General features: G+C 40.1%; 1 protein-coding gene across 1 annotated transcript in view; it reads left to right on the plus strand.

Moving 5' to 3' along the window:
- PDZD8 (PDZ domain containing 8) overlaps positions 1–16555 on the plus strand; it is a 112893-nt gene that overhangs the window by 47169 nt on the left and 49169 nt on the right. Inside the window, exon 3 of the mRNA XM_053309479.1 lies at positions 7163–7265. Coding sequence (XP_053165454.1) covers positions 7163–7265 — 103 coding nt within the window. The remainder of the gene's footprint in view (positions 1–7162; positions 7266–16555) is intronic.

The raw sequence follows: 16555 nt of genomic DNA on the forward strand, positions 1-16555 counted from the left end.
GGAGAGAGTCTGAAAAACTTAAGTGCGGCTTGGAAAAAACACCTGCCAATGCACACAAAGATAAGGTTGCCCTGAGAGCACACCTACCATGACATCGACAGAAGATGTCCTGACCCTGAAATGATATCCCAAATTGATCATCTCTGTACACAGGCAGAATGACATCCTGAATTGATTGCCCTTCTGCCTGTTTGAACAGGTATTGGGAGCACATGTAGAGGGGCACTTCAGGCGAATAGCCCCCTTGTGATTAAGAGATGCGTAGAGAGCATGTTGGGAGTTTTCTCTAAGCACTTCTGAAGCAGGAAATTGGCCTGGCAGTGGTTGGACTGTTAAGGGGAGTGCTGAAGGAAGATTTGTAGTGAATTATAACCTTTTTCTCAGAGCAAGCTCACGTGAGGGGAAGAAATTTGCTGAATCATCCCGGCAGAGCTTTCTAGCAAGGCTTCTCCTAAAACCTTCCTGTCATTTTTGGTAGAATCTGTAGGATACCTCCACCACCCCTCTTTATTACAGAGGTTGAACCTCCCTGGCCTTGGGGTGGAATCCCAGGAAAAACTCTCTTTATTTTATTATTGGAAAAGTACAAAAATCTTCCATGTGCAAGCCTACACGTAGTGAGGAAATTGGTAGTTGCTCAATGTCTGAGGACATTTCTGCACCAGTTTTCTCTCTCTCTCTTTTTTCATCTGTGTGTAGAATGAGTTTTGTTCTGGGCAGGTGTATCAAGGCAGTGTGTGCACACATGCATTCAGAATGGGGCCTCCCTGATTCAACCTGAGCGCAATCTAAAATTACTTAAGTGGACATAAAAAACCTTGTGAGCGTAGGCATGTGTGCACACCTTAGAGGAAACACTGGTCTGCACTAGAGGAAAAACCCCTTTCAGTCCCCGCCCTTCTCCTGAGTCAAAAACCCCACTTGGAGAGACTTACTTATTTATTTATTATAAAAACTTTTATACCGCCCTTCCAAAAGGCTCAGGGCGGTTTACATTAAAACACCATTAAAATAAATTAATAATTAAACAAAAATTATAAGCATAAATCAATGATTATCAATTAAAAACATCATAAAACAACAATTAAATAATCAGAAAAACAAGTTTTGAAAAGCTGACAAAGCCTGGTTGAAGAGATGTGTTTTCAGGTGTTTTCTGAAAATTGCCAGAGATGGGGAGGATCGTATCTCAGCAGGGAGTGAGAGGAGAAACGTTGATCCAGAAGTACTCCCAGACTGCGAACCTGTTCCTTTTGGGGAAGTGTGACCCCGTCTAGAACAGGCAGATCAAAATTGTCTCTAGAGTTCCGACCCCGCACAATAAGTACCTCCGTCTTATCTGGATTCAGCTTCAGTTTATTCTCCCTCATCCAGCCCATTACTGCTTCCAGGCAGGCATTTAGGGAGGACATGCCAACTCCTGAAGAAATTGACATAGAGAAGTAGATCTGGGTGTCATCAGCATACTGGTAACACCCAGCTCCAAATCCCCTGATGATCTCTCCCAGCGGTTTCATGTAGATGTTAAAAAGCATTGGAGAGAGTATGGAGCCTTGAGGAACACCATACTTAAGCTCAGATTTTGAAGAGCAACAATCTCCAATCGACACCATCTGGAACCTGTCTGAAAGGTAGGAGCGGAACCACTGTAAAACAGTGCCCCCATCCCCAACCCCCTCAGACGTTCCAGAAGGATACTATGGTCGATAGTATCGAAAGCCACCGAGAGATCCAAGAGTACCAACAGAGTCACACTTCCTCTGTCCATTGCCAATTGGAGATCATCCATCAGGCCGACCAAGGCAGTCTCCACCCCATAGCCCACCCGAAAGCCAGTTTGAAATGGGTCTAGATAATCAGTTTCCTCCAAGACCGCCTGGAGCTGAGAGGCCACCACCCTCTCAGTTACCTTGCCCAGCCATGGGAGATTGGAAACTGGCCTATAGTTGCTCAACTCTGAGGGATCTTACACAGGCTTCTTTAGAAGAGGTCTAATAATTGCCTCCTTGAGACAAGGAGGCATCCTGCCCTCCCTCAGAGAACCATTTATGATTTCTACCAGGCCGCCTACAACAGCTTCCCTGCTAGATAGAACAAGCCATGTTGGACAAGGATCAAGAGGACAAGTGGTAGGCCTCACCGCTCCAAGCAGCTTGTCCACATCATCAGGAGTCACAAACTCAAATTGATCCAGTCGAATTGTATAAGAGGAGTTGTCGGACACCTTCAGTTCAGACATCAAATTAATTGTGGAGTCCCCATCTAGGTCAGCCCGAATCCGAGAGATTTTGTCTGCGAAAATTTCATTAAACACACCACAGCGGGTAACTGATGCCCAAATTCTGGTTCAAGGGAGAGGGAGCAGATACTATTCCCCTCACAACCCTGAACAACTCCGCCGGACGTGAACTCACAGAGGCAATACGGGCAGAAAAGAACTGCTTCTTTGCCACATGTATTGCCTGAGCATAGATCTTTAAATGTGCTCCATGTCGTAATCTGTCGGATTCGAGTCGGGTTTTTCTCCACTTGTACTCCAGTCGCTTACCTTGCCGCTTCAGCCCCTGTAGATCTTCCGTATACCAAGGGGCCAATTTTGAAGCAGGTTGGAGGGGAGGCTTAGGAGCAATCGTGTCTACTGCCCTGGTGAGCAAGTTGTTCCAGTTCTCAACCAGGGCATCAACAGGATCACCAGCAGAGCCAACATTAAATCCCTCCAAGGTTTCTTGGAATCCTACCGGATCCAGTAACCTCTTCGGGCGGACCATTCTAATAGGCCCCTCGCCCCTGCGAAAGTGGAAAGCGGTTGTAGGTCCAACCTTAACCAGATGGTGGTCTGTCCATGACAATGGAGAAATCGTAGGAGTCCCCACCCACAGAACACCACCCTGATCTTGTAAAAGAAAAGAACAAAAATAAAAACAGTTTTATTCAAATGCTACAGACTGCTTCCATCTGAGGCTCTCTCAGCTTTTAGTTACAGGTTAAAATACTCAGTAGGTAACAAGAATACTTCAAAAAGCACCCCAAATGATGATGGGGTGGCATGCTTTAAAAATCATGGTTACCCAGTTGCAAGGAACAGGTACCTAGGAAAATACAAAAGCACCTTTAAAATCTTATGGATACTTTTGCAATGCCCTGGCTGGATGGGCGAAGGCTAGTATTTCTTAGTTTAGTTATGTTACAGGTAAACAATAATACAACAGTTTCAGGGATATACAAAGCACTCACCAAAGAAACAGAAAGTGTAACACAAAATCTGACTAAACAAACTTTCCCTAGACTAAACTTCCCAGAGGCAAAGTCCTGGCTTCCTTTGTCTTGAACTCGCCAAACTCTGGATTAAGAATTTAAGCCCGTGCAGTTCTATCTTTGAAGATCTTCAGCCATCCTTCTGCAGGCATACTCCATGGCCACACATCCTGCTCTCACCCCCAGATGGCTTCTTCTAACAAAGAAACTCTCCTTCCTCCCAGTGACTTTCTAGCTCCCACCCACCTGATCTGCTGATTGGCTGAGCCCTGGATTTAATCAGCCTGTCAGTCAGGAGAGGGTTTACTTCCAATTAGCTCTTTACAGGAGGGGTGGCTTATCACTACAAGATTGCAGAGAAACTGAATGAATATTTTGCATCTATTTTCACTGTGGAAGGTGTCGGATACCCAGGCCTGAACGGACTCTTTAAGGTAGTGAGTCTGAAGAAATGAGTGACAAGTTCAAATTCTAGGGCTTATTGACAAAATTAATAACTGTATCTGCACTGCAGCATGAAATTCTGCAAGGGGTAAGTAGTTGCAGAAGATTCCTGTTGCATAGTACCACGGACGATTCTGAACCGCCTGCATTATACCGTGCATGTAAGCCACTGGTCTTTATAGCAAAAATATATAACTTGACCTCTGTACCAGAGTTTGGCAGGTAGCCAAGGTAACACAAATCCTAAGAAATGGATCCAAGGGTAGGATTAAGGAAATTGCAATTTAGCATCTGTTCAGGATAGGTTTATGGAAAGCATTAAAGATAGTTTTACTTCTAACAAACTTACAATTTAAAATTATCAAGAATATAGAACAAGATAATGCAGGAGAAGAATTGGCATCGCTTCTGCAAAGTGGAGAACTTCTGGAATTTTTCAAGGGCCAACAAGTGTGTGTATAGGCATGAGATTGTACATTTGGACTCTCAAGAACTAACTTGCATCTCTTGTCAAATATTCTTGAGTATATGGATTGGCAGGAGGTTCAGGATAGATGGACAATACTTGATCCAACACACAATTTAATGTATGGAAGTTCCTGCTACAAGATGCAATGATGGACACTAGCTTAGATAGTTTTAAAAGCAGATTGGATATATTCATGGGGTTCTCACTGGCTTTTAGTCATGGCTGGGTGATACCTCCATGTTTCAGAGTCTGCGTATCTGCTGCAGTGGGGTAGTTGCAACAGACAGGGCAGCCTATAGCCTTCATTCCTTGCTTGTGGACCTTCCAGAAACACTTGCAAGATTATTAAATCGCCAAGAGAGAACCTTAGTGTTTAAATTACTGATGTAAATCAAGTTTTGTACAGATATTTCTTCAAATCCTTCTTAAACAGTGGTGCATACCTGATTAATAAAAATGTGTTAATTTATAACTCAACAGAACATTTACAACTTCTTGGAGTGTATACTTCATGTAATTTTTTTGATAACTTGATTATTTTTGTAGGAAATAATGCCTGTTGTTTATGTAGAGGGTAGCTTTACTCATTACCTGTGTCGAGCTGCCCTAAATGCCCTTATTACACTACTTACACTTGACATACTTTCCTTTTTTACCAAGGTAATACATATTTCTCAAAATATGCCCTGATAGGGAATCTCCTGTGCCCAGAAACTAATACACTTTTTTTGCTGGCAAAATGTGGGGCAGTATAGGACTTTGAACTAAATACTGCTTTCCTTTTTATTCCCTACTGTTCCCTACTTCCTTTCCTGTATTGTGTTTGTCATCACTCCTCTGCCTTGGCCCAACCCCACCACAAAACAACCACCTGATTCTCCAGCCTGAAATATGGGCTTAAGAAAGGAAATGGAAAGCTCAAATTTCTAAAAGCAAGAGCTAGCAGTTGCTGGGCAGACTAGAGCCATTTTCATGAGATGAAACTGAAATGAATGCCCATGTATTATTGGTATGTAACTTGATGTGTGTGATAGTCTAATTAATTCATTTTTAGGAAACGAAAAGTGTTGGTGCGACATGTTTGTGAGGAGATATTAGCCATGTTGTGTGTTTTACATGAGAACTGAAATTTTAATTTTTGATTTTTTTTGTTTATATCCAGAGAGCTCAGAGTGGTATACATGGTTATGTTTATCCTCACAGCAAACATAAATGTAAATTTGGTTTACATGTTTTTAAAAACCTGATTAAAAAATTTTAAAAATCCATTTTAACCCCCACCCCCAATCTATTTTTATCAACCATGCTTGGTTGGCCATTGAGGAAAATTGAATACTAGACATGGAAAATTTGAATACTAGATGACAGATCTTTGATCTGCTCTGATCTAGTAGGCCTCTTATATTTGTTTTGTAAAACGTTAGAAAAATAAGAACATGAGGTATATAGTACAAGAAATTAGCAAGCTTTTCTTCAACATTTAATGCAGTTTTTCTCCTTCCCCCATCATATAGTAAATACAATAATAAAAGGTGTTAATTAAAATGTTGAATAGCAATTGACTGTCTTGAATTCACACAGTCTGGTTTGACACTATTTCTTGTACAAGAAGCAAAGTAAAACTTGCACATGCTTATGACTTTGTCTTACTGGGACTTCATCTTTTAATCAATAGGTTAGATTAATTGGTTAAAAGAAATCTTTTGATTAAAAGAATACTCCTGGCAAATTTGGCAGCCTAAAAAAAAAAAGGAAAGTTTAATACAGTTGCCTCTCATGCTTTTTAAGCAGCAACCATCTTAGAGGTATTCTTCCCTTTTCACACAGATTGGAATACCTATGATGGTGCCTTCTGCGACTGATGGGGATACCCATGATGGTACACACTCAACCCTATATGGATTCAACAATATGTCAAGGTGTCAAAAGAGAATCCAGATATAAACATATATTTTAATTATAATAAAACTATGCCCTTAGGGAATATTGTTCAGTTACATAAGGAGTTATAAAACTATATCTGTATAGACACAACATAGTCATTGAGATGGTCTCTATATTAAATTGAGTCCAACAGTCCAACCGCTCATCAATAAGATTGGAGAAGTCTGTCAGTCTTCTCAATGACTCGTTTTAGCTGAGGGATAATGTATCATGGTTTTGCCAGCATCTGTTCATGGATATGCCGTTGCCAGACGCATTTCAACTCTAATTGAATTGTCTTCAGTGGCAAATGTAGTATTTAACAAAATAATATGTATACTGTTTGCCTCTATGCAGCCTAAGGAGAGGGCTATTGTTAGCTGCTCCCTTCAGCTGACAGTATACATGATATTTTGTATCCTGCACAAGCATGATATATTATCCCTTGGCTAAAGACATTGGGAAGATTGACTGGGACTTCTCCCATCTTATTGATGGGTTTTTGAACTATTGGACTCTTTAATTTGATATAGAGACCATCTCACTGACTATGTTGTGCCTATATAGATATAGTTTTATTGATTGAGTTTTATAACTCCTTATGTAATTGAAGAATGTTCCCTAAGGGAATAGTTTTATTACAACTATATTAAAATATATGTTTGTATCTGGATTATCTTTTGACCCCAATACCTACAACAGTGCCTGCTGCATCATATCTTAACAAGTGTGTTCCCCCCATAACGGTTGTATTATTCATATGCAGATATGATTTACTAAGATTTCTTTAATTGGGTGATTATATATGTTGTCATAGTACAAGATTCTGCTTACTGCCAAATTGAATGTGCTCAGTGAAAAAAACTGGAATCTAAACAACTTCATTTCTCTTCCTTCCACCAGAGGGTGCAAGTGCTTCATTAAACTTCTGCTGTTATAGATGATCTGTCTGAATTGAAGAACAGTTTGTGAATACTTAGGTGAATCAATATAAAATTATGGTAGTTACTGTGTTAAACAAAATGGTAGCTTAATATACATTTGTTTAATGCTAGTAATCTTATTTTTCAGACTACTTATATTAGGTTCCTATGAGAGGCAAATAACCATTCATTGTACATTTGAACTGAGCGACAAAGTTTGGGAAGAAAAACAAAGAACGTATATCAGGATGGTAAGTTCGTTCTCTCTCTCTCTCTCTCTCTCTCTCTCTCTCTCTCTCTCTATATATATATATATATATATATACCATTTTTATCAGTTGGTCCCTGTTTTCCCTCATTTTAGTTCAATTGGAGGTGAAGTACCCAATTCTTTTACCCAAGGAGCTAATCTCATATGGCCAAAAGACAGTCTCTGAAACTTTGTATGTGTTTTGAAATGTCCATGTAATCTCTTGTTCGTTCAAATTTTGCTCAGATATACACCAGTGAAGTGGTACTATTATCATATGTAAACATTAAGGGTACAGTATTTTGTACTTGCATAGACACAGCCACATGCTCTGGGAGGGACTGGTGCAGAGCTCTAACAGAGCCTTTTCTTCCCCTCCTTAAGCTGACCCTAGGTGCACATGCTACTCATTACATGGTAAGAAGAGCCCTTGTGCATTTTCTGAATATTCATACAATCGTTGGGTTTCTTCCCTAGGACCTTGACCAACAAGTTACTTGAGCTCAATCTTGAATAATGGACAGGAGGTCAAGGATCTCAAAGAACATATGGCTTCTGTTTTAATACTTGTGTTTGTATTATTTGTGTATGGGGTGTGTGTGTCTGTGTGGAGAGTTTAAATGCTAACATATCTATCTGTCCCACAGAAAGGCTGGGAGCAAAATGCAAGCATAATTTTTGGCTTAATAAGAAGGTAGAATATTTTCCCCTGTAATTTGGTTGCCTTTGACTTTTCACTGACTTCTCTCTTTAGGGTTGTCAGCTGTTTAGAGCAGGGGTGGGAAGTTGGATCTCCAAATGTTTATCCTTAAGGACCTTCATTTATTGTATAAGAAGAAAAATAGATAAAAACAAACATTTTGATGTCAAACATGTCAGCTTCAGTGTTCTTATTCTTTCTGTGGATCACAATTTTCTGTGGATCACAATAGCTTCCACTCTAATTACACACAACCAGTTAGCAATTTCTTAATCAACAAATAAGGCAGAGGAAAAGATGGAGGGAGGGGGCAGGGAGAGGAAAGTAAAATGTGAGCCAAGGACACACAGCTGTGTTATCTTCATTCCATTACACACCCTTTAATAACCAATGTCCTTAACCGTCTCTCTTAACTTCCTTAACATTTACACTGGGTTTTAATTTTTGTTGGCACCAGGCATTGTTCCACTTCCAACACATTCATTTTAATGGGCATTGTTATTCCATCATGTTTTATTATTATTTAACACATTTGTATGTTTTGCCATGTGCACTGACCACGGTCTCTCTCAATATATTTTGAGTCTGCCAAATGTTCTTTGAATCTGATGAATAACTCTTTTCCCGTTTCTCCTATGTAAAACTCCCCACATGCTTTGCATGTTACTTTATACACAACTCCTTTCAATTTACAACTCCCCTCCCCTACTTCACCTACTAGGCAGTCTGTCCTTTCACATTTCCTATCATATAACCTCGTTCCAATAAGTTGTTGTTTCAGTGTCTTAGCTGAATGAGCTACTACATTAGCTTTGATGTCATATTTGTGTAAAGTTCTCTGGCATTGTCAAGTTATTAGATATAAATGGACTCTTGAAGACAGGAAAATCAGGTACTTATTTAATTCCTCACATTCTCCTTAGGGGAAATCTATAACCATTGCTTTGTCCCAAATCTATGGCCCTTTCTTTAGACTGTTCTTTATATTCCTCTGATGAAACTGTTACTACTCTTTTAACTATATTCTCCATCATTTGAGTTTTTATAACCTGTGGGTGTGCTGATGTACTACTATAATCAAATCTTTCTTTGCTGGTTTTCTATACCATTTCATCTTGGGACTATCCTATTTCCCCCCCCCCCAATTAATTTCCATTTCTAGGAACGGTAACCAACCCAAGGCATTAGGACCCTCCCTAGTCAATCTTATATTTCCTTCTCCATCCATCCTCACAAACATCTTGTCAGCTTGTTTCCCCCCCTCTTAGTTTCTGAACTACAACTCCAAATGTTGCTGAACTACAACCATCTCCAACCACAATAAATTGCAGTTAAGCAACAACTGGAGAGCTAAGGTTTCCTACTCCTGGTTTAGAGTAACTAATTAAATTTTCTACTACAGGGGTTCCCAACCTGTGGTCAGACGTTGTTGAACGAGTTGTAGTTCAGCAGCATCTGGAGAACCACAAGTTGGGAACCCCTGGTCTTCTATACTGACAGTAAAAGGTCTTGTGGCACCCTAAAGGCTAACACATTTATTTCAGGATAAGCTTTCATGGAATAGGACTCTAGTCCATGAAAGCTTGTGCTGAAATAGAGGTATTAGTCTTTAGAGGGCTGCATGTTTTTGTTGCAACAGACTGACTCTTCTATCCCATTGTTAATTTCATAAATGTGCTTTTTGCCAAAATGATGCATTTTTGAAGTACCTTTTTATATTGAAGAGTTTGTGCAAAATGAAGTCATACTTCCCAATTACTGACAGATACCAAATTTTGTATACACAATCTTGCCACTTAAATTAGCTGAATGCTCTATTTCTTTACATCAGAATATGCTAGGTGAAAAGTTTTAATTCACTTTTAGGAGAGATGCTGAATAACTGTTCTCAGCAGATTTTTATATATACAACAAAAAATATTTATATACCGCTTTTCAACAAAAGTTTCCAAAGCGGTTTACAGAGAGAAATAATAAATTAGATGGCTCCCTCTCCCCAAAGGGCTCACATTCTAAAAAGAAACATAAGACAGACACCAGCAACAGTTCCTGGAGTTACTGTGCTGGGGGTGGATAGGGCCAGTTGCTCTCCCCCTGTTCAGTAAAGAGAATTACCACATTTAAAAGGTGCCTCTTTGCCCAGTTAGCAGGGGTTATATATGTTATATATAGCCCCTGATTTTAACACTTAATCAGATCAATAATTCATAAACCACAATGAGCCCAAGAGAAGCAGATATTTCTCAGATTCAAATTAGCTATATTTCAAATTTACTATGTATGGTAACTATTTAATAAAACAAATAATGTTTGAAGGTAAAATCCTACAAATGCCAAACTGTTCTTTTACTTCTCTTTTGCTAGCATATTAATTAAAAATTTAATTTCTTGACTTTTCAATAAATTTAATCTATGCAGAATGATTTTGCCCAGTCAAGAATGGGCTTCACATTCTAGTAGCTTATTTTAATAACAAGATGTTCTGGTAAGAACTAATCTGCCTACTTTCCTTTCACTATAATTTTAATTGATAATTACTATGTTCACAAGTTAGCCCACTTGTGCCTCAAACACTCATGCGTCCGCCATCTTGAATTGGAGTTGATGACACCGTCACAAACTACACCATTGAGGTGTTGCTATGTGGCCATACAGCTGTTCCAAATTTGGTTCAAATCGGTTAAGTGGTTCACAGGTTAGCCCACTTGTGCCTCAAATGTTCACGTGTCCGCCATCTTGAATTGGGGAGGCAGGCATCTTCACAAACTCTGTCACTGAAGTGTTCTTAGTGTCTCTACAGCTGTACTAAATTTGGTTCAAATTGGTCCAGGCAATGTGATGTTGATAGCGGGACATGGGGACACACCCAGAAAGCCAGGTGATCTCATACGTTTTCTTTCCTTGAGGAAAGTAGGCTAAAAGCAAAAACTACTGCTTGCTTTTAAGGTCAGTTAACTTTAATCCTCTTAAAGAACTCTGTAATATAGTAACACATCAGAACTGAAATACCTAAAAACCTTAATCATCGAAAATGTTCATTGATTGATCAACTGATTTAAAGTAAAACTCACAGCCCTACATGTCCGTCTTCTCCTTTTCCTGAGTATCACCTGTTTCAAAATGATCCCCCCACCACTATCCAGTACAGTGCCTACCGATGTTCTCCATGCAAGCCTGTTTGTCAAGTTTCTTGTTTTATTGAGAAAGCCAGGGTAGCATAGTGACTTTAGTTCTGGACAGACTGGAGAGACATGGGTTCACATTCTCAGTCAGCTGCAAAGCTTACTAGTGATACTGGGCCCGTTTTGTGCACTCTGCCTAACCTGCCTGACAGGATTGTTGTGAGGATTTCAGGAGAGTGGGGCACCAGGTATTCTTTCTTGATCTCCTCTGAGAAAGGATGGGATAAACAGGTAATTAATGTTTATATATTATAACTGATTTTAAGTAACCAAGTCTGGCTGATCAATTTGCCTGAGTAATATGAAATTAAACTTATAGTAAATACTTCCACCAAGTTGAAGTAGTTGAGTGTGCTGTGTTGTATTTTTCCCTACAAATATCACCAGCTGTCTACTACAACCCAGTTTCTATCAGTTGCCAGATATTTAATGAATACACATGGTGGGGCAAGCCAAATCCTGCCTGTCCTGTGTTTATGTATTTGAATTTAGTTGACCTAAACTAAAGAAAGAGTCAGCAGTATTATTTAAAGAAACAAACTTTAAGGTTTGGTCACTGACTGACAGAAATCAAATTGTGTAGTGGTATTCTCTCTTGGAATATTCACGTTGCCAAAATGAAGGCAATTGACACTTGCTTGAAAGAAAAATCCAGTGAAATCTGAGGGCCCCAACATTTGCAAATGTTGGCCTACTAAACTTTTCCATATGGGTTTTCTTCTGTGTTCGACACCAGGTGGCAGTATTGCCATTCATATGATCAGCTTGAAGAACAGAAATTAGTGTTGTATTTTTAAAAAATGAATTAGGGTTCCCCCTCTCCCCTTCCTTTATCTTTAAAGCTCCATTCTGATACCAGTGCCATTTATTTAAATAAATCTTACATTGAAAAGATGCTTAGAATGCATCAAGCTGTTAATGGTAGTACTCTGATTCTCTTTCAAGAGTAGGACAGCTGCCTGAATTGGAGGCAAGATTAAGAGGAGTTGCCTTGCAAGTCCATACTCCCCCCCCCCCCCCGCCGTTGGGGAAACAAGGCTTTTGCTTGAGACCTCCTCCCTCCCCCAAATATAAATGGTTCAAGAGAAATACAGAATATCAGCTCCATTTCTCATTTCACCTGGCATTCTCCTTTAATAAAATTGGATGGGACAGCTAAAATAGTGAGCTAGACAGCTACACTAAGAGGAGCAAGCCACTTGGAAGGGAAGATAATTATTGGTTGCTCCACTCCCATCTCCCTTGTAAGCACTGTTGCTGGGCTGCAGGGGTAGCATCAGCCTTGCCAAAGAAGCCCATATTTTATGCCCCCTCCCCCTTTTTTACATGGTACCAACCTGAGGTTTGTATGCCACCACTGGATTCCTGTCTGGGACTGGTTGATCAGAGTGTCAGTGATCAGAGATGTCGGTGTTATCCAGTCTGCATTCAATTTTAGGTGCTTGCTCTTAACTTAAAAAAAAAAAAAAATCCTAAGCAGCTTGAGACCTGGGAAATGGAAGGGGATACCTTATTGCATATGTGTACTCTGCCTGTGCACATCACTCAGCATCTTGCTCCATGTTCCCCTGGTGACTAAAGAACAGCAGGTGTTTACGAGGAGCAGGGTATCTTTGGTTGTAGCGCCAGCTATGGGAGAACCCCAGGTTTGTGTGTTGACTGCTGTTGTAAGTAAGTATTAAGAGTTAAGATGTGGATCATGCAGTCTTATTTATTTAACGTATTCTTATACTGCTCAAAACTTGCATCCCTGGGCAGTTTATAACAAAGCAAGACAAACAACAGAAAAAGTTAAACATTAGTTAAAACAAAATAAATAACAGAAAAGTTAAAATATTACAACAATTTAAAATTTTTAAAACAGTGTTAAAACTATTAAAACAATATTTAATTAAAAGCCTGGATGAACTGATGCTTCTTTAAATACTTTTTAAAAGCTGTCAGAGATGGAGAGGCTCTTATTTCAGCAGCACCTATTGACAGCTCTTGATTGCTTAACCACTGATATGAAAGCCATGTTAACTTATGTGGTATATAAATAATTGTCTGCACAGAATCAAATTTCTCTTAAGAATGCTTAATTTACAGATGATTTAGCCTTGGTGCTGATGCTCCTTCAGGTTTTTTCCAGCATGGCTGCAAAAATATTTCAAGTTGCAGATACATGAATGTTTAGGGAGCTGGATGAAATATTCTAGTTGCCAGTTTTGCACAGAACTGAATATGTCTTTTTCCTCTGTATAGGGAGGTCGTCCTCTTAACACATGTACATCTTTCTAAATCTTAGGTACTAACATTACATTTCTAGATACTTGGGTAACTTGTAGGGATGTGCACAGAACTGGTTCAGAGGCCACTTATGGGCCTCTGAACCAGTTCGAATGGCGGGCGGTTCTGCCAGTTCGAAGGCGGGGGTGGTGCTTTCTGCTTTAAGGGAGGGGGAGGGGTACTTAACCCTCCCTCCACTCCCCCCCCCCACTGGCGCTCTGTGTTTTAAAAGTCCACTGGAGCGGCAGCGTACCTCCCTGCCACCCCGTTGCTGCCTTTACCGGAAGTAGGCAGAAGTATCTGTGATTGCGTACCCACCCCCGCCTTCAAGCCTCCCCTGCCCGGTTTTGTGCACATCCATAGTAACTTGATGGTTGGAATTTTTCTTTGTCAGCAATCCAATTCTATGGTCTCATGTGTTGAAAGCAAACCTGTGGAATACAAGACACACAAGTAGAATGGTTCCAGTTTGTAGTACAGAATTTGTGGAAGCCACTCTCCAGTTTTTTTAGATAGCTGGAGGGCATTGTGCTGTTACTTGGCTGATGCAGTAGCTGCATTGATGGCATGTATGTGACTTTCATATGGCATCAATATAGTAGCTGAATCTCTCTCTCTTTTAATTACAAGAAATTGCAGTAGATGTGATGTGATATGCTCTAATAAAATGTCATTTTCTCAGAGACTTTAATGAAAGTCTTCACTTGGGATTGTAAAATTAAACTTACATGTGTCTGGGCATTTATGTGTGTAAAATGAGAACTACAAAAATGCATATCGCCTTAAGAAGTGATGTCAAATTTGAAATAATGGTGAAATAATAAATTTGTAGATACTCAGTCAAATGTCTCACAGTTAGCAATTTAATGGGCTTACTGCAGCCTGGCATTTCAGACTTTAATCCTGTCAAAGGAAAGCGAGATTAACCCCCATCCCCCAACAAGCTTTTTGAAAATGTCACTTTTAAAGAAAATAGTCTCATAAAACTTTATATCTGCAAATACAGTGAGAAATAGTTTTGATACTTGGAAATTGCACAACATTCTGCAATCTGTTTTGCACATAAATATAAATGTACCTTCTTCCTTTTTCTTGTCCTGATAATTTAATATTTAGCTTTCTTAATCATCTCACCTAGGGCTGGTAGTTAATGAGATACGCAAGCAAGTGGATTGGCTGCCTTCAGCAGGCTTACCATCCCACAAAACACCTTCCTCTGGTGGCATGCTACTTATCTTTTTTCACTCCCTTTTTGGCTCTGAAAAACCAGAGGTCAGGGAAGTGAGTGGAAGGAAATACAGTATATTGAGACAACAGAGTGCTGAACTAGCCCAGCATTGATGCTGTACTTCTGACACTCTAGGTTAGCACTCAGGAAAAGATTAAAAAACAAAAAAAAAACAAAACAAAAAAACCCAAGCAGGAGTGGGTTCAAAATGGAGCACAAGTTGATCTTGCTTTGCTTTTCTGAGAGCAAGCGAGAGGGTTGAATGCAAGTAGCTGACGGATAAAAGAAACCCTCCCTAGAAAAGATGCTATCTTTCCACTATCACCATCTTTTCTCTTCTCTTCCTTGTCCTTTTTCATTAATGAGATCCTATGCTCTGAGAGAGGGTATGTGTGTGTTTTCTTTCTTTGCTCTGAATTCAGAAAGACTGTTTATTTTTCTTCTTCTCCCCCACCCCCCATTAACATGGCACTGAACTCACCCATCTTCGTCCCAAAGCTTCCCTTGTGTCCTTTGTGGTGTGGGCTCCCCCCAGCAGCTGCTAGTGGGATCCCAGGTGCACACAAGCAGTTGTTTACTTATCTCTCTACTTTCCTTCTTCCTTTATATACACACCCCTTGCTAAAACTGGGAAGGCTTTTCTTTGCCCTTCTCATTGATGGGGTGGGGGACTGAAGTCTCATTTCAACAGCTAAATTTGTGCAAGATCTGGATTCCTGCCATAAAATCCTAGTTCCTGCTTTCTCTTTCTCTGCACTGGGAATTAAAATTGCCCAGTATCAATTTTATCCTTTACCACTAATCAATCTTTATTATGGCCTTTGACCAGCATAAAGTAGGTTACATAGGAGCATCATAAAAATGGCCTAGAAATGATGGTTGGAATCTCTAAAGCTGTAAAACTGCAAGATTATAAAATACTAATTGTAAAATGCCATTGTAAGCACTAAAGCTGAACTCTCTTAAAATCTGTGGAACTATAAAATAAAGAATGCTAATTATAAAGTGTTACTGTAAATGCTGAAGCTGAACTGTAAAACTATGTGCTGAGGGAGGCCTGCTTAGGACTTGCTGCCTGTCAGGACTCGATGAATTTTACATGCTGCTGTGCAGAACTTGGCAACATTATGTGAGGTAGCAGCACTGGAGTCAGAGAGCAGGAGAGAGGCATAGAACTGTCTTGAGTGACCTGAGGACTTGAGTAATAGCAGGAGGATGTGGGTGGTACGCATGTCTCTGAAGAATGGTCACTGGAGGAGAACATGTGCTGTTTTTTCAACTTGCCCAGAATCATAAAGACATAGGCGTTCTGAGAGGGGAGTCTTTATCATTTCCTCTAGCACGGTGGAGTGGAGGGCACTGCATTGGACTAGGGTAAAAGCCCTTAGGTGCTTTGGGACTTCCAGCTGCATTAGGTATTCTGCTGCGGATGCAGTGTATCTTAGTCTTTTGTTGATGAGGTAGTTTGGGCCCTGTCTAAATCATTTTGGTGCTCTTTGTCCATTATGTGCTGTATGAGTGTGTTTGCTTGTTCGTAGCTCATGGCAAAGAGGAGTAGAGTCCCAGAGATGACATTTTTATCAGAGGTGTCAATTTCCAATTGGACTAGTAGTTGTCCTGTAGTGTTAAGAGGGCTAGATACAGTGGATTGAGGGATAGACTTAACCAGTAGTTGAATATGGCCTTTCAAACTCTAGACTAGTGTTAGAGACTCACAGTGGGACTTGGAGAACTGTTCAAGGGAATTTGGACTACACAAGCTCCAGTGGAACAAAGTTGGAAAAGGGGCCCAGTTGAGTCCTCCTCCTATAGAGGAGTCTCACCAGCAGCTTGGCTTCAATCAGTTTGAGGGCTGAAGGTATATAGTAGCCACCTCCTTGATCGGAAGAATTTTAGGAAGGCAGCGGTGCTCC

Source organism: Hemicordylus capensis, chromosome 3, assembly GCF_027244095.1.
Source record: "Hemicordylus capensis ecotype Gifberg chromosome 3, rHemCap1.1.pri, whole genome shotgun sequence".
Classification (NCBI taxonomy): domain Eukaryota; kingdom Metazoa; phylum Chordata; class Lepidosauria; order Squamata; family Cordylidae; genus Hemicordylus; species Hemicordylus capensis.